This window comes from Typopeltis vanoorti, chromosome 17 (genome assembly GCF_054136105.1).
Source record: "Typopeltis vanoorti isolate ZY-2024b chromosome 17, IOZ_Tvanoo_1.0, whole genome shotgun sequence".
NCBI lineage: Eukaryota > Metazoa > Arthropoda > Arachnida > Uropygi > Thelyphonidae > Typopeltis > Typopeltis vanoorti.
In genome coordinates, this window is record NC_143565.1 from 25,725,071 (window position 1) to 25,746,451 (window position 21,381).

The following is a 21,381-nucleotide window of genomic DNA, read 5'->3' on the forward strand; positions in this document are numbered from 1 at the left end:
GGAGTTGCTAGTAGCTTAGCTAAATGTCCAGCCTTTTTGTATGTGGGACTATTTATAGTATCCCCAATAGGGCATAAGGGTGTATCTTGTTTGTGAATTTTTGGTGCTCCATAAATCATAGGTGTTTTAACATGGAATACTTGAGTTGTTTACTGTGTCTTTGGGTCAGGAAGTGACTTTTTTCAATAATTTATGCACCTTATTCTTTTTGTGTGTTGGCGGGATTGCGATCTATAATTTTGTATGTTGACTGATCTTGTAAAAGTGTGTGCATTTTGTTTTCATATTTTGTTGTGTCCATTAACAACTGCATTTCCTTTCTCTGCTTTTGTTATGATAATCTGGCTATTATTCTGTAGTTCTTTTACAGCAATGGTTTCCTTATGAGGGATATTATTTTTGGGAGGCATAGTCTTGATTAGGATGTTGGCCACATCTAAACATATGTTATTGGCTATTGTTGGAGGCAGCTCGTATATTCCCCATTCGATCGACGGCATTATTTCGACTTTTGGAATTTCTTTCGGTGTCATGGCAAAATTGTGCCCGCGACTTAAAGCACTAGTGGCTTCTTTGCTTAAGGTGAGAGATGATAAATTCACGATCATGCGATCTTGTTGTAATTGCAGTTGTTGTATAGCGCTGCATTGTTGGAGGCTTTCAAACTTTTTTTGGTGCAGTTTTTGACTATGTTGAATTATTTTTTAGCATTGCGTCGGTGATGTTGTCTAGGATCTCCCATAGTTCTGTATTCAGATTATTATATAGTAATTCATGTAGTACATTGATGGTTGAATTTGATTTTGCTAATTCCAGACGAGTGGCGTTAATCTGTTCTCATAATAGCGCTACACTCGCTCATTTATAAATGATTTGTGCTTTGAAAACTCTAACCTACAGAGTGAGAGCAATCTGTTCCAATTACAATGCTCTTGCTACTGAACTGGCTCACTTACGCCACACCTTTTTGGCCAATGGCTATAATCTCCATAATATAAACAAAATACTAAACACTCCTAAGAAATCCCTCTCACTATCCACCACAGAGAACTACAACAAAACAGTCACCATCCCATACATTAAAGGCATATCTGAAAAGATTTCTAGAATTCTTAAAAAAAATGAACTATGCACCATATTCAGACTGTGTGTCAAATTAGCAACTCTTATCCGTTCGCCCAAGGACATCATTTCTCCTTTATCACATCCAGGAGTCTACGAAGTACCCTGCTCATGTAATCAAGCCTACTACAGTCAAACAGGAAGAACTGTGAACAAATGCATCAGTGAATGTAAAAGATGCATCCGGCATTATCACCATGGCAAGTCGGGCCTAGCAGACCATGCTCTGGATACCCCTGCACACAGGATCAACTGGAAGAAAACAAAAGTACTCCAAAGAAGCTCTTACAAGTCGGAGAAATTGTTCTTAGGGGCAACAGAAGCCCTGAAACACACTCCAAATCTCAACAAATATGGCTGTATAAATTTGCCTAAAATCTGGGAGACTGTCATCTTAAGAAAAACTAGTACCAGTTTTTCTTCCCTGTTTAGGAATCTAGTCTTGTGTGATAGCTGCAATTTTTTTTTTTTTTTTTTCATATAGACGGTGCCTAAATCAGGACTTTAGTCTTTGTGTTGTTGCTACAATTTTGTTTAACTAGTTCATTGATTACACCATGTTGTTATGGTCTCGTATATTGTGACAAACTGTGTTTTTGTGCTCTGAAGAGGCTGGTTATAACACTAGCAAAACAGCAATAAGTTAATAAATAATTATTTACTTATTATTCTGTGTTCTAATATATACCGTCAAAAAATAAACAACATGTACGACGAACACATGTCTGTCTATGCATTTAAGGGTTTTTCATGGAGACGATATCGTATGCAAGACACAACAATATTGTAAGTGGAAGTTAAAATTGGTGTGGCAACTGAACATGTTAGCTTTCTTAAAGAGGTGCCGAGACACCAATTTAATACCGAACTGTGTAAAAATCAAACACAAATTCCACTCGGCCAAAGCCCAATGCGTTTATAAACGTGCGAGTGTAGCGCTATTACAAAAACAGATTAATGCCACTCATCTGGAATGAGCAAAATCAAATTCAACCATCAACACACTGCATGAATTACTATATAATATTCTGAACAAGGAACTATGAGAGATCCTAGACAACATCACTGACACAACAGCTAAAAATAATTCAACATTGTCAAAAACTGACACCAAAAAAGTTTGATAATCTTTAACAACGCAGCGCTATACAACGACTGCAATTACAACAAGTTCGCGTCATCGTAAATTTATCATCGCTCACCTTAAGCAAAGAAGCCACTAGTGCTTTAAGTTGCAGGCACAATTTTGCTGTGACTCCAAAACAAGTTCCAAAAGCCGAAATAATGGCATCCACTGAACGGGGAATATACGAGCTGCCTCCAACAATAGCCAGTAACATACGTTTAGATGTGTCCAACATCCTAATCAACAAAAATAATATCCCTCATAAGGAAATCATTGCTGTAAAAGAGCTACAGAATAATAGCCAGATTATCATAACAAAAGCCGACAAAGGGAATGCGACGGTGGTGATAAACACAACAGAATATGAAAACAAAATGCACACGCTTTTACAAGATCAGTCAATATACAAAATTATAGATCGCAATCCCACCAACAGACAAAAAGAATAAGGTACGTAAATTATTGAAAAAATCACTTCCTGGCCCAAAGACACAGTAAACATACTCAAGCCCTTCCATGTTAAAACACCTAGGATTTATGGAGCACCAAAAATTCACAAACAAGGTACACCTTTACGCCCTATTGGTGATAGTATAAATAGTCCCACATACAAAAAGGCTGGACATTTAGCTAAGCTACTAGCAACTCTCACAAACAATTCTCCATCGTTTGTCAAAAATTCAGCTCACCTAAAAAGCATCCTACAACACCATACCCTAAAAAGCTCAGACTTAATGATGAGCTTTAATATCACCTCACTATTCACAAATGTGCCACTAATAGAAATCCTCAATCTACTGAAGTCACACTTCCTCCCCCTGATATATTTGAACTGTTCAAATTCACAATACATGCAGGATATTTCACATGGAAAGGGAAAATATACAAACAAATAGATGGGACAGCCATGGGTTCCCCCCTTAGCCAACTTCTACATAAAACACCTGGAAAATCTAGCTATGAATACAGCCACTCTCAAACCAACACTTTGGCTATGCTATGTTGACGATGTGCTTGCTATTTGGCCACATGGCCCAGAGACATCGGAAACATTCTTAGCGCATTTAAATAACCCACATCCAAAAATCCACTTTACAATGGAACTGGAAGCTAATAACTGTCTGCCCTTCCTGGATACACTTATCACACGTCTTCTAGATGGTTCCTTATCATTTTCAGTTTTTAGAAAACCCACACAAAAAGGGAGATATTTACACAAACAATCACATCATCACCTTTCTCAACAGTATGGAATTTTAAAAACACTAACCCACAGAGTGAGAGCAATCTGTTCCAATTACAATGCTCTTACTGCTGAAATGGCTCACTTATGCCACACCTTCTTGGCCAATGGCTATAATCCCCATTAGATAAACAAAATACTAAATGCTCCTAAAAAATCCCTCCCACTATCCACCACAGAGAACTACAACAAAACAGTCACCATCCCATACATTAAAGACACATCCGAAATGATTTCTAGAATTCTTAAAAAACATGAACTACGCACCATATTCAGACCGTGTGTCAAATTAGCGACTCTTATTCGTTCACCCAAGGACAGCATTCCTCCTTTATCACATCTCGGAGTCTGCAAAATACCCTGTTCTTGTAATCAAGCCTACTACAGTCAAACAGGAAGAACTGTGAAAACATCCGGCTCAGTGAACATAAAAGATACATCCGGCATTATCACTATGGCAAGTCGGGACTAGCAGAGCATGCTCTGGATACCCCTGCACTGCACACAGGATCAACTGGAAAAAAACAAAAGTACTGCACAGAAGCTGTTACAAGTTGGAGAGATTGTTCTTAGGAGCAACAGAAGCCTTGAAACACACTCCAAATCGCAACGAATATGGCTGTATAAATTTTCCTGAAATCTAGGAAACAGTCATCTTAAGAAAAAACTAGTACCGGTTTTTCTTCTCAGTTTAGGACTCTAGTCTTGTGTAGTCTTGTGCAATAGCTGATTTTTTTTTTCATATAGACGGCGCTAAAATCAGGACTTTAGTGTTTGTGTTGTTGCTGCTACAATTTTGTTTAACTAGTCCGTTGATTACACCATGTTGTTATAGTCTCATGTATTGTGACAAACTGTGTTTTTGTGCTCTTAAGATGCTGGTTATAACACCAGCGAAATATCAGCAATAAGTTAATAAATAATTATTTACATATTATTCTGTGTTCTAATATATACCGTCAAAAAATAAACAACGTGTTTTATACAAGTCTTCAGGTTTTTCTCATATATCAATGTTAAATGAAATAGATTAAATAATAGATTGATTTCACTAAGTCATATGTGAAAATAGTTATAGTTGTGATGAGTGACCTGAGAAGTAGTGTGAAAAGCATATGGAAAGATTTGTTTTCTGAGCAAGTGAGTGTATCAGGGGAGGGAAACTAGAATTGCGCAGGTAAAATGCACCAGCGATAGCCTTATTTGGGGATAGTGGCTTAAGAAATGAGAGAGTGTATACTATATTACAGAGCCAGGTGAAATATGTGGAGAGTAATAATGGCTGTAAGAATACTGGCAATACACTGTTTTTTTCTGTATACAAATGCTAGGAGCATTACAAATGATGGGAATTAATTTGTACCATTGGTTGACTCACCCTCTACATAGCTTGTTTAACTGAGTGGATGTTCTAATTGGTATGGAAATCAAAGGTATAGCATTTTTCGACAAGATAGTCAGGATAAACATAGTGGTGGAGTGTTACTCATGATAAGAGATTAATTGTGCCCTCTCATGATGGAGTATCACAGTTGATATAACACTAATGGCTGTGAGATCAATGTTCTTATATTTAGTGGGATGTTGCTATTGTTAGAGATACGGTAATATTACCAGTGATGAGCAGGAAATGTTTAGGCAAATTAGTTTGGCAAGTGCAAAGTGAGTGATCATTATAGGGGATGTCAACTATAGCAATGTAAACTGGGCAAAGGAGACAGTGTGCAGCAATAAGGGAGCTGAATTTTTGGATTTCTTGAAGGACAACTGTCAGGCAGCATGTGGTAGAGGGAACATGAGGATGAAGAGTTTGGGATTTGGTCATAGCATCGGTGGATCTGATTATAACTGATTCTAGACGACACTTGATCTAGTATGACTGTGTTACTGCTTGTTGTTACAGGAATGTTCTTGAAAAGGGATAGATATGGAGGTGCTGGAGTCATGTGGGGAGACATTATACTTAATGAATGCGCTGAGCTACAAGAACTGGAAAAAAGGGACTATGACTGGTGAATGGTATTGCAACGAAGTTCGTCAGTGTCATGTTCTATTGTTTCGTGGTGCTGTAGGCAAAGAATTCATTTTTATGGTGTTACATTACATTGTACACAAACAGTGGAAATACTTCTGGAGACCAAGGATATTATTATTATTACTTAAATAAAAGAGCCAATAGGTTTCACTTCAGCAATATAAAAAAAAATTATTATTATTATTATTCAGGCCTCCATGGAGTCAAAAGACTCATTGTGGGAGGTCCTTCCTAAGAAACACAAAGTCTATCATACCACTCCTTAAACTCATTGACCATTCTCGCTCTCATCACTCTAGTTGAACCATGGAATGCAAGCAATGCATTCCATGGTTCAACTACCCTCCATGCAAAGAACCCACTCCTCACCCTCTTGCTCACAGCTTCCTTTTATAACTTCCAGGAATGGAAGGAAACACAAAGTCTATCATACCACTTCTTAAACTCATTGACTATTCTCACTCTCATCACTCTATCAGGCAATGCATTCCATGGTTCAACTTCCCTCCATGCAAAGAAACCACTCCTCTCCCTCTTACTCACAGCTTCCTTTCATAACTTCCAGGGATGCCCCTTGTCATCACTCCTTCTCGCTGTTCAACCAAGCAAAAGAACTCCTCAGTGTGAACTCCTGTAATCACCTCTGAACAGTTTAAAAGTCTCAATTATATCACCTCTCCTTATTCTATCAACCAAACTCTGCAGTCCACATTCCCTCAGTTGATCCTCATAACTAACATTGTACAATCCTGAAACCATCTTTGTTGTCCACCTCTGTACCCTTTCCACAGATAATTTATCCCCTTCAAATCCTGGGGACCAAATCTGATAACAATAGGCTGAGTGTGGGTCTGATCAAGATCTTATACAACGGAATGATAACTCTTTTATGTCTGCAGGCCGGCATCCTTCTCAGCAATTCTCTGTGTCACATTCACCACCTTCGCAATATGTCGCCTGAATTTCAGGTTTCTATCAATCATCAACCCCAGATCTCTTGTCTCACCTACTTCCTCCAGTATTACTCCACCAATAGAGTATGAAGTGTCCCATCGATGTGTCCAACCTCACGACCTTACATTTTGCTGCATTGAACCGATACTCCCATTCATTTGCCCATCTCTAGTTTATTCAAATCCTCTTGCAGGGCTACCACATCTGCACTATTACTAATAACCCTTCCCAGCTCCACATTATCTGCAAACAACTGAATACCCCCCCTGCAAACCACTGACAATATCATTGATTTAAAGGTTAAAGAATATAGGTCCCAGTACTAAGTCCTGTGGGACCCCACTTGTAACCTTCTGCCTCCTTGAAACTGTCCCACAATACACAACTCTCTGATACCTATTGTACAGCCAATCCCGAATCCATTTGACCAATCTGATCCAAACCCACGTGCTGCAACTTAAATATCAGCTTATCATGTGGTATCCTGTTGAATTCCTTTGCTGAACCCAAGAAAATGGCAGTATATGCCTTTCCCTCATCTCTGCTCTTGTAACTTTATTATAAAAGGCTAGCATATTACTAAAACAAGAGCACCCTTTAACAAATCCATGTTGACTCTCACAGATAACATTACCTTCATCTGCCAACTCTGTATATGGTTCCTCACTAATTTCTCCAAGACAGAAGGAATCTTTATGTAGACTTTTTCAATCGAAGGTGAGTTTGCCGATCTCATATGGAGGTAGCAGGGGTTTCTCTTCCGAAACTCGAGTTTTTCATCCCGCATACAGACAAATTGGCCCTTCAGAACACGCAATTTACAGACAAAAAATACTAGCTGTGGTGGTGGTGGTGGTGGACGGTAGATGGCGTTGATGGAGATGGAGACACCTCCAAGGAGTCTGAAGACCCATCGTGGTGGAGACAGTTGTATAGTGGGTGTACTCCCACGATGGGTCTTCAGACTCCTTGGAGGTGTCACAAATAATAATAATAATAATCTTAACAACTACTGATGACACACAAACTGGACTATAATTAGACACTTCCAATCTGCTACCACCCTTATGCAATGGCACTATCTTACCTTTGTTCCATTCACTGGGCACCTTTCCCATTGCCAGACTTTCAATGAAAAGCCAGTTCAAAGGAGCTGTCAGTTCTTTAGCGCATTCTCTCAAAACTCGTGGTGAAATACCATCCAGTCCCACAGAGTACATATTTTACTTTACTGACATCCAGAGTACGTATTTGGAACATAATTTCCTCCTGCACCTCTAAACCTTGAACCTGCCCTATCCCTCTAGTATTAAAATTTACTCCTCCAGTATGAAATACTCCAATAAAGTATTAGATATATGAAGAGCCAAAGGCTTCAATTCGGCGACATATGACTTGTTTAAGTTAAGGGATATTACATCCCATATCACTGATGAGACCTCAATAAAGGTTGAAACCGGTCTGGGTAGTGACCTTCTCTCATAATGTCGAACAGAAATACAGCTCCTAGGAGCTAAGTTCACATTATGGGTAAATATCAAGAATAATGATCAGGGCTTGCTCCACCTTAGACATGAGTTGCCTCAGCTTGCACTACCTTTAGGGTCAATTGCTGCAGTATCCAGGTATTTGCTTATGCTTGGAATCGCCAAACTTTATATAGTTTCTACTATATTCGGCATGAAACTCTTTGAGTTTCTTATTCGGCTAAGAAACAATATGGGATGTAATAGCCCTTAACTTAAGCAACTCCAATAAAGTGTTCATTGAACACTTTCACTGTGTCCTCTGCATTAGCCACTCTATTCCCATTTCTATCCCACAATGTCATTCTTCAACAATCATTTCTCCTCCTGCTGGTCACATAGCTAAAAAATTCTCTAGGATTTTCTTTAGATCTTTGGGCCAATCTCTTCTCATATTCCAGTTTTGCCTTCCTTACCATACTAGTCACTCTCCTGGCTTGTGTCTTATATTCTTCATGCATCTGCTCTTCACCTGCCTTCTTATATCTCTTCCATAGCCTCTTTTTCACATGCAGTTCCTGTTTAATATTGTTTGTCATTCACTTTACACCAAATTGTGTCCTTTTCTTCACTTGTGGAATATAGCTTACTATTGCTGCTAACAAATATTCCTTTACAATTTCCTAAGCACTAATGATATCCCAGCGTTCCAATTCCTCCTTCCATGAAACTTCTCCAGGTTGATATCTAAGACTATTATAATCACCTATCTTATAATTCCACATACGTTCCTGTCTCTTTGATACTTCTGCTTGTCTATTTATTTTCCAAGTCAAAACTACATAGTTACTCTCTCCAACTGGTGGGTGAGATGTCATCTCAGTTATTAATCAACTCTTCTGATGCTATGGTCAAATCCAAAACTCTTGAACCCCTTGTTGTCATTTGTCCCACTATTACATGTTGCCTAAGACATTTGTCCCTCAAGAATTCTAGAAAATTCCATTCTCTTATTGTTACATGTATCTTCCTCTTCCCAGTTTATGCTGCTGTAATTAAAATCTCCCATAACAATCATTCTTCTTGCACTTGCCAAGCTCAACTGTCTAAACATCTCCTGGTCCCCACCCTCTGTGCTCCTTGGTTTGTTGCAACACTCCACTAAATATTCTTTCTTGCTCACCTCTACCTCAGACAACACAATATTAATCGAATCAAATCACCAGCATGGTTCCCAGCTTTCTACCCCCTACTCAATACACATTTGGGATGCAAAAGGAAGATACATTGCTGGTCAGAATTCTCCTCCAGAAAACAAACAAGGTCCCTTGTTTTGAAGGAGGAGTGAACCAGTTTGCCTCAAGAATTCCTGAATCATTTGGTGCTTTGCTTGGTATGACTTTGTTAGAGCTGCATTGCAGTACTGGGTGGACATATTCCTAAAAACTATGTGGAGAGACTGAAATGTCTCTCCACGTAGTTTTTTGTAAGCACTGTACATTAATTCCTTAAATCCATCCATAGGAAATATGTAACTTTTGACAAAAATGTATTGTGATTTAATTTGTATAAAATTTATAACACATTTTTGTGTAATATAATTTATAGTATGCTGGCAATAAATTTATGTCCACATTTGGTTATAGTGATGAAAAGTTTTTCATATAAAGTAAAAATGTAGTTCGTCCTTAGCTTTTGGACACCAGTGCAGATGTATTGGTCTTCAAGAGGATTTGAATAGGCTGGAAAGGTGGACAAATGAATGGCAATGTCAGTTTAATGCAAGTTTGATGGATAGAAAATGTGGAGGCGGATATGATCAAGACATTTAAGCATTTAAAGGGTTATTATCATGTTGAGACTAAGGAGATTATTCATATGATAGCATGTGAGGAAGGAGGAAGGATTAGGGCAATTTCTGGAAGTTGCAAAAGGGAGTGGTGAGTGAAAGGATAAAAAGTAAGTTTTTTCCATGGAGAGTGGTTGGAGCATGGAGTCCATTACCTGAAAGGATGGTGAATGTGCACTTAGTGGATGAGTTTAAGCAATGGGAATGGTATAATAGATTTTGTGTTGACCTCCTATGATGACTGTTGTGACACCATATGCTGGTGTCACAACAGTATCTATGGTATCTACAGTCATGTCTTTTAATATGCATATTACTATTATTATTATTATTATTATTATTATTATTATCTGAAAATAGTAATAGATAACAAGATCTTAGAACAGATGAATTCATTTAACTACCTAGGATGTATGATCACATATGAAAAAGATATAAACGTAAAAATTGCAAAATATTTAAAAATAACAGGTGTAATTAATTCTATATTTAAACCAAACTTAGTTCAAAAACAAACCAGACTAAAAGTATACAATACATTAGCCCTACCAGTCTTAATGTATGGAAGCGAAATCTGGACAATAAAACAAAAAGGCAAACAAAGATTAACAACAGCAAAAATTAAGTTTATGAGAAAAACTGCAAAGTATACCCTATTTGATCACAAAAGAAACGAAGAAATTATGAAAGAATTAAACCAAGAACCAGTAATAGAAAAAATTAAAAAAATACAAACATAAATGGATGGAACACGTTCAAAGAATGAAAACAGAAAGATTACCAAAACAAGCCTTAAAGTACAAGCCATTAGGAAAAAGAAAACCAGGACGTCCTCTTAAACAATTTAACGATGACTTCTAAGGCCGGAACAGGCCATGCTAGGCCTAAATCCTTGATATGCATGATGATGATGATTATGTGATATCTCCAGGGATTCAAAAGACTCATCGAGGGAGCACACCTACTCTACAACTCTTTGTCTCCACCACTCAATCCACCAACTACAATGAACTCCAACCACACCAATGCCATCTACCACCCGCCACCACCACTTGTATTTTCACAGGCAATCAGAAATATCCATGCTCTACAGGATTTGAACCCACAGCCTTTTGGCTGGAAAGCAGATGCGCTAACCACTCGGCCAACCAGACTGGCAATATGCAAATTGATTTGAAGAATAGACACAAACAAATAGAGGTTTAAAGTCCTACTTAAGTTAACTTTGGAAAACAAGAATTGTTCACAAAGGCACTTCCTTCTTTCATTCTTGATCCATTGTTACACTCATGTGTCAACTTCCATACTTGCCATCTTCCTTAACAATGCCATTGTTTGCTTCCTAACAGTCTTATAAAGAGTAGCAGTGGCAGAGTCTGTTGCTTCTAAACGGTTGCCAAAATTGCAAAATATCTGCCAGCTTTCTCTCTCACAATTCTACTTGTATTCCCCCCATTTTTTTAATAATGTCTCACCTCTCTTCTTTTACTCATTTATATTCTCTTTTTCCAACGCATGCAGGATCTAACAAATGCACACGTTTCACCTTTCTTATGGAAGGTATCTCCCCCCCCCCCCTAGATGTTGGTAATGTGTGCATTGTTTGTAAGTGATTTGTTGTTGTTGCATTTCTGATATTTTTTTAATTTTTTGCTGATTTTCATGATAGATTTTTTTAACCTCAGTCACACCACAATTTTTTATGCTGTCTATCATAGTGCTGGAATATTTAGAAATTTAGAGAGCTATGCAGTAGCTGTATGCAGGACTTGTGGACACAACTCTTATGCATGAATGCCTAGTCTCCAATCTATAAATTAAAGATGGCAAAAAATTATATTCTTGGTTTAATCCTTTACCCAAGTGTAAACAAAAAATATTTGCTCATGAAGTCTCTTCACGACTGGGCTACTTGTATATGGAGGCTAATGACTTCACATACTTTCGGAATGTGTGCTTTGCAAGACTGGCTCCCACTCATGGGTCCTCAATAAAGGTCAAAATAGTCTGAGTAGTGGTCCTTACCATAATGCATAGCATTACTCATGTCCATAAGGATATGTGCATTGCATTGTGAGATACTATGGCAATTGATGTGAAGCATTAGTCTCTATATACAAGTAGCCCAGTCGTGAAGTGACTTCACACTCAAACTTTGTTTGCTTGCACTTGGATAAAGGATTAAACCAAGAATATAATTTCTTGGCATCTTTAATTTATAGTATAATAAGCAGCTGCAGAATTATTTTCCCGCTGATTGGGATGCTTCCTAAAGCATTGCTGACAGGTTTAATGTTCTGTTATTGTCTGGTAGCCAGCCTGTAGAAATTGCTTTACTGATGTATCATCAAGTGGAGAAAGTTGTTCCCTAGTTGAATTATTAAATTTGGATAGTGGGCCTAGCAAGGCTGTCACCTGCACTATATGTATGAAGAAAGGAAGGGGACTGAAACTGGAAACCATACTTTAGATATGAAATATGGCAATTGTCACTTCTTACTTTTGATAAACAAGGTGGTGGTGTTTCACCGGGCAATAAAAGTCATCTCGCACATAATTTGACATTCCTTCAAATTGTGAAGATATGCTTTTAAGATGGTATGGCCTCTTTCTACAAACATGACAAAAGGCTGACATCTTAAAAGCATACCTTCCCAAGTTGGAGGAATGCCAACTAGAACCCTATGTGGCAGATGACTTTCATTACCTGGTGAAATGCCACCATCCTGCTTATTGAAGACATGAAGTGACAATTGCCATATTTTGTGTGGTTCACTTGGCTGGAAGAGGTCATATATTGCATGTTACCAATCCATTAAGTTTTGCATTAGTCAAGCAATCAACTGTAAACTCTGTATAGCATTGAGTATGTGACATGGAGTAATGATTCATGATACACTGTTTTCAGATTTGATAGGGAACTGTGAGTGTTGTAGATGCCTAGATAACACATTATGCTTGAATGCATCATCTAACTATGAAATTTGGTGGTGGAAGTGTAATGGTCTGAAACAATTTTTTTCCTTGGCTTAGGCTTAGAGTTTAGTTTTCAGTGCCTGGACGGATATACTGACAAATGTACACTTCTGCATAATGACATAACTCCTCTGCATAATGTTTTGCTGCTACATTCTAGAAGTTTTACATAACAGACCATATCAAGACATTTAAAGATGTCTTTTTTCAGAATTTTTATAATAATAATAATATTATTATTATTATTATTACATAACACATCCAAAGAGTCCAAAGACTCATCACCAACTGCAACTACCTTCATCATACCAACTCCATCTACTGCCGACTACCACCACTAGTATTTTCACAATCACAAACATCCATGTCCACAGCGAGATTCGAACCTGCAGCCTTTTGACTGGAGAGTGGATACGCTAGCCACTCAGCCAACCAGGCTTGCATTGATTTCATTAGATTATCATTTTGGTGCTATTATATAACTCTCCTCATGTGCTATTATATAACTTACCAAAACTAGCCTAGATTTGTAGAGTTTAATCTCACTGTGGCACAGATTATGAATGCCTTTATATGGTAAGTGATTGTTATCCTGTATCATTATTATTATTATACAGGCTAATCGAGTGAGTTGATTCTCTCTCTAAATTCTTGAGAACTGAGGGAGAAACTCTTCCAAGTCACATAGCACCTAAATATCATATTCACAGCATTTACCAAAAATGCACTCATAGCTACTGGCAACCCATACCACAAATTTTCTCCAGATCCCACTTGCCATGAACTGGAAACTCTGGCTTGGGTCTACTTTTTTGTTGTTGTTGTTGCTATCATATTGCCTCTCTCTTACTCTTACATATTGCCATCTGTTACTGAATCTTCAATTGTTTCTCCTCATATAATCAACTTCATAGTTCACTTATTATCTTGGTAGCCACCTGCTAGTAGATCTTTTTAATTGTCTCATCAACTCTGATCCCAGGTGACCATATCTGAGCATAAATGAGACTATTACCCTGCAGAATGGAGACATGAAATTGCTTGAAAAAGTCACACAGTTGGTCTTGGAAACAGGACTAGTGGATTAACAAATCACCAGCCTGTTCATGGATGCTATAAGCTTACAATTATTTTTTTAATGGGATTGCCATAAAATATTTTGACTCATTACTTTTAAGCCAACTTATACATTACTTGGAAACTTTTTACTTAATCAGTAATTGCCACACTCCAACCATTCCACAAGAAATTTTGCTTGGTGAAATGCTTTGGACAAGGAATGGAGACAAAGGCCTTTGTTCAAATCCTAAGATGTAATGAATGTAGTAAGGTTATTATTTTAATTTATTTATTACTTATTTTTTTGTGAATCCCAACCACAAAAGGTTGTAATTTTTTTAAAATTTTCCTGACTTTGCACTGAAAACAGTACCACATTTCCTAACTTCACACTGAAAACAGTGCTTATTGTTTCATATGTAGGGCCAGAAGAGGCCTAAGCCCCAACAATATCCTGTGCTATCTAACTATGAGAATTTGAGAAGCCATTCTCTATTCTGATAAGTGGCAGTAAAAGGGGTGAGGGGGATCATGAAAACAAGATGATAGAAACTGGAAGAAAATAAGAGTTTGTCAAAAAAAAAGGTACAAATAGTGATTGCTGAAAACTAACCAATTGGAGATGGAAAACAGGAAAATAAAATGGAAAAGCGCCTTCATAGCACAACTGGAAGAATGACAGTACACTGCACCCTTTGATTGGAAAAGGCTTAAGTTTGATTCTCGTTATGATGAGAGGAATCTTTATATGGGTTTTTTTTTCAATTGAAGGTGACTTAGCTGATCTCATATGGAGGTTGCAGAGTTTTTTCTCCCAGAAACTTGGGTTTTTCATCCCACATACAGACAAATCAGCCTTGAAAAACACATGCAATTTACAAACAAAAAATACTAGTGGTAGTGGGCAGTAGATGGTATAGGTGATGATGGTAGTGACAGTTTGCTGTAGTTGGTGGATTAAGTGGTACAGATAGAGAGATGGAGAGTAGGTGCCCTCCCTTCATAGTCTTTGGACACCTTGGAGGTATCACGTAATAATAACAATTTTGAATTGAGTAGTACTGCATTAATATAGGTGTATGTGATCCTGTACCATGATTTAAATTTTTTACTTTTATACATGTGTTTTGTTAAATGGTTTACATCTGAATGGATTTGGTGTTCAGAGATTGTTGAATGAAGTGAAACTAGAGCTTTGGGGGGGGGTGCGGATCTGTTGAGTGGATATGCAGACTTCAATGAGGTGGTTGAGTGTAAGAATGTATATAATATGCCTGAGTTAATACAAGGGATAACAAACCAGAATGGGATAGTTAGTATAAGGTGTCAAGATAGGGGTGGGACTAGGAGGCTTTTGTAGTTTATATACACTAATGCCAGGAGTATTAGGAACAAGCGGTAGGAATTTTTGGCCTTGGTTGGCTCTTCCTGGCCACAGGTTATTGGCATTAGTGAGACATGGCCTAACACAAGATGATATAGTTAGTGGGATAGAATTTGAAGGGTATAGTGTGTTCAGGAAAGATAGAGAGAAAAGAATGGGAGGAGGAGTGTTATTGATGATAGCTGATGAACTGCAGCCAAAGGGAATAGGTTTAACTTCAGGATTGTGAAAATAGTACATTTGAGGCAATCTGGTGTGAGATTGTGGCCTGCAGAACAAAATATACAGTTGGGTGCTGCTATAGACGAGGTGATGGAATCGATGATGGAGATAGTATGCATCAGCAAATAGACTCAATGAGTGGAGAACAGGTAATTATTATGGGGAATTTCAACTGTAGTAACATTGAATTGAAAGGAGGAGGAGAGGACACATGGAAAGAAGGAAATGGATTTTATGCAGTTATTAAGGGATAATTACCTAAGACAGCATGTAATGGAATATACTAGGAGTTTGAGAGTGCTCAATATAGTAATTGCATCTGAGAATTTAACTATAACGAATATTACCATGTTGCCACCAATTTGGTCACAGTGATCATAAGGTTTTGACCTGGAAGATGGCTAAATGTGTGGAATTTTCAGTTAAGACAGGGTGTATGTGGAATTACTGGGCTGGTAAGTATGACAAGCTTAGGAGATTGCTTGGATCAGTGCCATGGCATGTAAAACTGTAACGGCTGGATGTTGATAGTGCATGGGAAGTGGTAATGGAGTGTTTGAGGGAGGTAATGTCTGACTGCATACCTAGACTCCAGAGAGTAAATCAAGTGGGAGTTAAATGGATGAATAACACCATTAAGCTTGAGCTACAAAAAAATAAACAATTGTTGAAGGAATTTAAGGAGAAAGGTTACCTGCAGGCACACGAACAGTACAAAGCACAGGCTTGAAGGGTAAATAATATGGTAAGAAAAGCAAAAACAGATTATGTAAGGAAATTAGCCATGCAAGCTAAAGAGAATACCAAACAGTTCTTTCGATATGCTGCAAATAAAAGAAAATGATTGTTTCTTGTATACAGCAGAATGATTTTAAGGAATGCTGATCCAGTCAGAATAGTAGAATTACTAAGCAAACACTTTGCAAGAGTATATCATCCAGGCAGTTGATATTGCAGGAATGAGAGGAACCAATGGCGGGAATTGAGGTGAATGAAATAGAAGTGAATAGTATATTACAGAACCTTAATGTGAATACATCTGTGGGATTGGGTGGTATACCAGCTCGAGTCTTATGTGAAGTGGCAAAGGAATTGTCAATGTCAATTAAACCATATTGTTTAATTTAAGTCTCAGCTCTGGGTTAGTCCCGAGCGGGTGGAAAGAGGGGGGAGAATAGTTCCATTGCATAAAGAAGGCTCCAAGACTGCTTTTGCAAATTACCAACTGATCAACCAAAGTCAAGGCATTGAAGAGGTTAGTCAAGAGCAAAATTCAGGAATGGATAGATGGAAATAGGATACTGTATGGGGGGGGCAGCATTTGCTTGTGAAGGGTAGATCATGCCTCAGTAACTTTCTCATGTTTAATAATAAAGACCTTAGCAAAGTCCAGCAGTATCAGTGTAAACCCACTGATACTGCTGGACTTTGCTAAGGCCTTTGACAGAACACCACATGGAATTCTAATCAGTAAACTATAGCACATGGGGATAGATATAGAGTTGGTGAGATGGGTAGGAGGGTGGTTGATGGAGAGATATCAGAGAGTAGTTTATTCAGGAATAGAGTCCAAAAGAAGACCTATGACTAATGGTGTGCCACAGGGTTCTTGGACCATTGCTATTTAGTTGGTTCATTAATGATATTAGGAAAGGAAATGAAAGGAACTGAATAGTGAATACACATGATGTCAAAATTTTGCACAATGATTTGGTTAGATTGGCAGACTGGGCTAAGGAGAATGGATATCAGTTTAATGTGGCAAAGTGTAAGATTACGCATTTTGGAGTGAAAAGATTAGCGGTAGTATACCACATTGGTGGAACTATACTCCAGGAAATTGACGAAGCCAGAGATTAGATTTGGGAGTGTTGGTGGATAGGGAGTTGAAGTTTAGGGTGCACATAGCAAAAGTGGCTAAATCAGATCACTTGGTTACTGAAAATACTTTGAGGAGCAGAGACAAGGAGGTTATTGTTCCTCTTTATTGAGCCTTGATAAGACCCCCATCTTTACTACTGTGTGTAGATCTGGGAACCAGAGTTTCTTGTGATGGGGAGGAGGTAGAGAGGATCCAGAGATGAGTGACCAAGATGGTAGCTGGTCTATGGGATGAACCTTATGAGAACAGGTTGAAGATCTGTGGGTTACAGAAATTGGTTGATAGGCAGAAAAGGGGTGATATGATTGAGACATTCAAATTACTGAGGGGTTTTTACAAAATTAATTCAGAGGAAATTTTTCAGAACATGTCTAGTGGTGGGAGAACTAGGGGCCATCTGTGGAAACTGAGCAAGAGTGTAGTTAGCAAGGGTGTTAGAACTAGGTTTTTTACTTGGACACTGTTGTGGGTGCCATGACTGTGAATGAGTTCAAAGCAGAGTATGATAGATAATGTGCGAATGCTGAATAGTTCTTGACATGATGTTTAGGGACCCCTTGGAGTTGCCCGTAATAATAAATAAAAAGCTTAGAAAACAAGCATTTATTTTAAAGAAACATCATGTGCAAAAGTTCCTACGTATCAGTATCTAACCTAACCAACTTTTCCAAAATCTTCATTTTGGAAAAGTTGGTTAGAGCTCGCATTCAGAAATAGGTTGACAGAGAATGTCTACTTTGCAACCAACAGCATGGGTTTACTAAAGGAAGGTCATGTTTTGGCAACTTGCTCACATTCTATAATATTGTTACCATTGAATTAGAGAAGGGGAATGGATACACTATAATACTTTTGGATTTTGCTAAGGCTTTTGAGAGAATATAGCATGGAAGACTGTTGCATAAATTATAGAATATAGGATTGGATTATAAACTATTGGCATGGATAAGAAGATGACTAGCTGACAGGTATCAAAACGTCATATATGGGGGAGTTTGAATCTGCAAGACTCACGGTAATGAGTAGTGTGCCTCAAGGATCAGTCCTTGCTCCATTGTTATTCAATTTGTACATTAATGACATTGGGGAGGATTTGACATGCGACATAGTTATTTGCTGATGATGCAAAGATAGGTAGAGTGATCAGGAGTGTTGCTGATATGAAGTACTTGGAGAATGATCTGAATAGGTTGGAATTGTGGGCATGTGAAAATGACTGCCATTTCAATGTTAATAAATGTCAGGTCACTTTGGTGCGATTAGATATCCAATGTTGTATTATATTGGTAGGATTATGCTTAAAGAAACTGATGAGACTAGGGATCTTGGAGTTTTAGTAGACAGGAAGTTGAAGCTCAAGGGTCATATAGCAAAAATTGTAAGTCCAACTCAGAGAATAATGGTACGCAGGTCTGGTTTCTTGGTTTCCGTGGTGATTCTGATACAGTGAAGAGAGTACAAAGGAGAGTGTCGGAAATGATGTCAGGATTGTGAAATACTGATTTTGAAGACACATTGAGAATTTTTAGGCTGCAGATACTAACAAACAGATGAAAGGGGGTGATATGATTGAGACTCACAAACTTCTGAAAGGGTTATACAGAATTTCAGTAGATGGAATTTTTCATTTTATGGAGGGTGGGGAAAGGACGTGAAGACATCCATGAAAGTTGAGAATTAATGCTGTCAAGAAAGGGGTTAGGTTTAGATTTTTCTCTCATGGGGTAGTGCATGATTGGAATGGATTTTCTTTAGATGTTGTGTATGCAAGCAGCATGAATGAATTCAAGAACTGGGCAAATAGTATGGCCTCTCAATGAGTTCCTGACTCCTTGAATAATAATAATAATAATCTTAATAATAATAATTATTATAATAATATTTGCTTTTACACTTGTAATAGGTGAATACAGAGAGTCGTCAGACTGTTGCACGTGGTATGAATCACAAAGAAGGAGGATGGCCTACTGATATTAATCCTGCAGATGAAGATCAGGTAGCAAGATATAGAAAGAAAATAGAAAAAGATGAATATTTTGGTACTGCTATAGGAAGGCTAGGTGTTGTGAGTAATTTCTGTTTTATACATTCTAGATTGACTAATTTCCTAAAATATTTTTATGCTGCAAATTGATATCTCCAATATGTATATATTTATCATAAGGTGGTAATTTAGAGAAATAAAGGATATTTTAGATACATTCTTATTACACAGCTAAATAAATGAATTTGAAATTCAGAAGTTTAAAGATTGATATAATAAGTTTATATAATAAGTTTAAAAGTCTATAATAAGTTTAGTTTAATCCTTTATCCAAGTGTGAGCAAATAAAGTTTGCACCTGAATGCACTACTATAGCTCAGTTGCACCACCTTAGCTCAATCCTGAAGATACTTTCAGGTGCAAACTTTGTTTGCACACACTTGGATAAAGGATTAAACTAAACTTATTATTGACTAGATAGCTTACAAATATGCAACCTTAACTATCAGTGTTACTTTTATAATGCACTACTTAAAAAATTAGATGGAATTTGAAGTCTTGAGGCCTGTATTCAGTTATTATGCAATCATACATACACCAAGATACAATATTTTTATTTACTTTTAGAAGTTTGTCCCTAACATAAATGGTTTGGTTTCTGTGTCCAATGAAAATAGCAAAAGAAAGCAAAGAAATTGCTACAATCGACAAGTTCCCCCACTGCTTAACTTTAGCAACATTGAAATAGCACTTCATATAATTATGAACTACTGCAACAGCTTTTATATTTTTTAATTTAATTAAATGTTATTCAGGAAAGGGGAAGTTGGGATGTGAATTTGGTGGAAAGAAAAATTTGCATGTGTGTTCTAATTATCAATGAAGGCATTGAACTTACAATGATCTTACAGAAAGATGGTAAATGCAGAAGTTAAATATATGAGAGACAGGAGTTACCATTCCTGTCTCTCATACAGTCACTGAAAATACAATAAAACATTACAGAAAATACAAACACATAATACTCATTGCTGCATTTATAAAATAATCAAATACTTTCTTTGATTTCGTTTGCCATTAATTCAAATTTTAAATCATGTAATATAATATATCATATAAGTTATGCATTAAAGTTACTGGTAACAGGTTTGGAAATGCAGATTTTGCATGAAAGCTTCATGATTTCTTATATCTGCTATTCTATCCTGGCTGATTTCCAAAAAATAAAAATAAATAAAATATTAGTGAGTGTTTCTTGGAAATACACTCCAAAAACTAAAAGAAGTTCTTTCTTTGAGCAATAGAATAATAATTTTAGAAAATTATTATTATTATTATTTTGACACCTCCAGGGAGTCCAAAGAATCATCGAGGGAGGGCACCTGTTTTGGAACTCCGTCTCCACCGCTCAATCAACAAACTGTCCGCAACTACACCAACCGCCATCTACCGCTGACCACCACCACTAGTATTTCCAGAGACAATCACAAAGGAGGTAGCAGGGTTTTTTCTCCCGGAAACTTGAGTTTTTCATCCTGCATACAGACAAATCGGCCCTTCAGAACATGCAATTTACAGATAAAAAATACTAGTTGTGGTAGTGGTGGTGGGCGGTAGATGGCGTTGATGGAGATGATTCGTAGTAGAGGTTCGGTGTAGTGGTTGAGACAGTTGTAGTTATCCTCCCACGATGAGTCTTGGGACTCCTTGGAAGTGTCACGAATAATAATAATAATAATAAAAACATTTATGTTCATGGCAGGATTCAAACCCGCAGCTTGGTTGGAGAGTGGATATGCTAACCACTCGGCCAACCAGGCTGACAATTATCAGGATTAATTTCCCTTATCCATTATTTTAAAATAGATGTTAGGAAGTTGTATTGTATTTAGCACTTTAATAAAACTTCTCCTTCTTTTGTTTTGCTGTGCAGTATTGTGTTTATGTCTGTGTATGAGTGTGTATATGAGGGGTTGCATTAGTATGGTGTTTAAATGGTTCATTTCTCATTAATGTAGATGAAACACATTTAATAAACACAGTCACAACACATTTAGCAATTTAAATATACCATTCATG

At 37.4% G+C, this 21,381-nt stretch overlaps 1 protein-coding gene across 1 annotated transcript in view; it reads left to right on the forward strand.

The window, feature by feature from the left end:
* The window catches only part of LOC150097228 (dynein intermediate chain 3, ciliary-like), a 177,219-nt gene that overhangs the window by 16,859 nt on the left and 138,979 nt on the right, over positions 1-21,381 (forward strand). Inside the window, exon 2 of the mRNA XM_090407622.1 lies at positions 19,222-19,383. Coding sequence (XP_090263748.1) covers positions 19,222-19,383 — 162 coding nt within the window. The remainder of the gene's footprint in view (positions 1-19,221; positions 19,384-21,381) is intronic.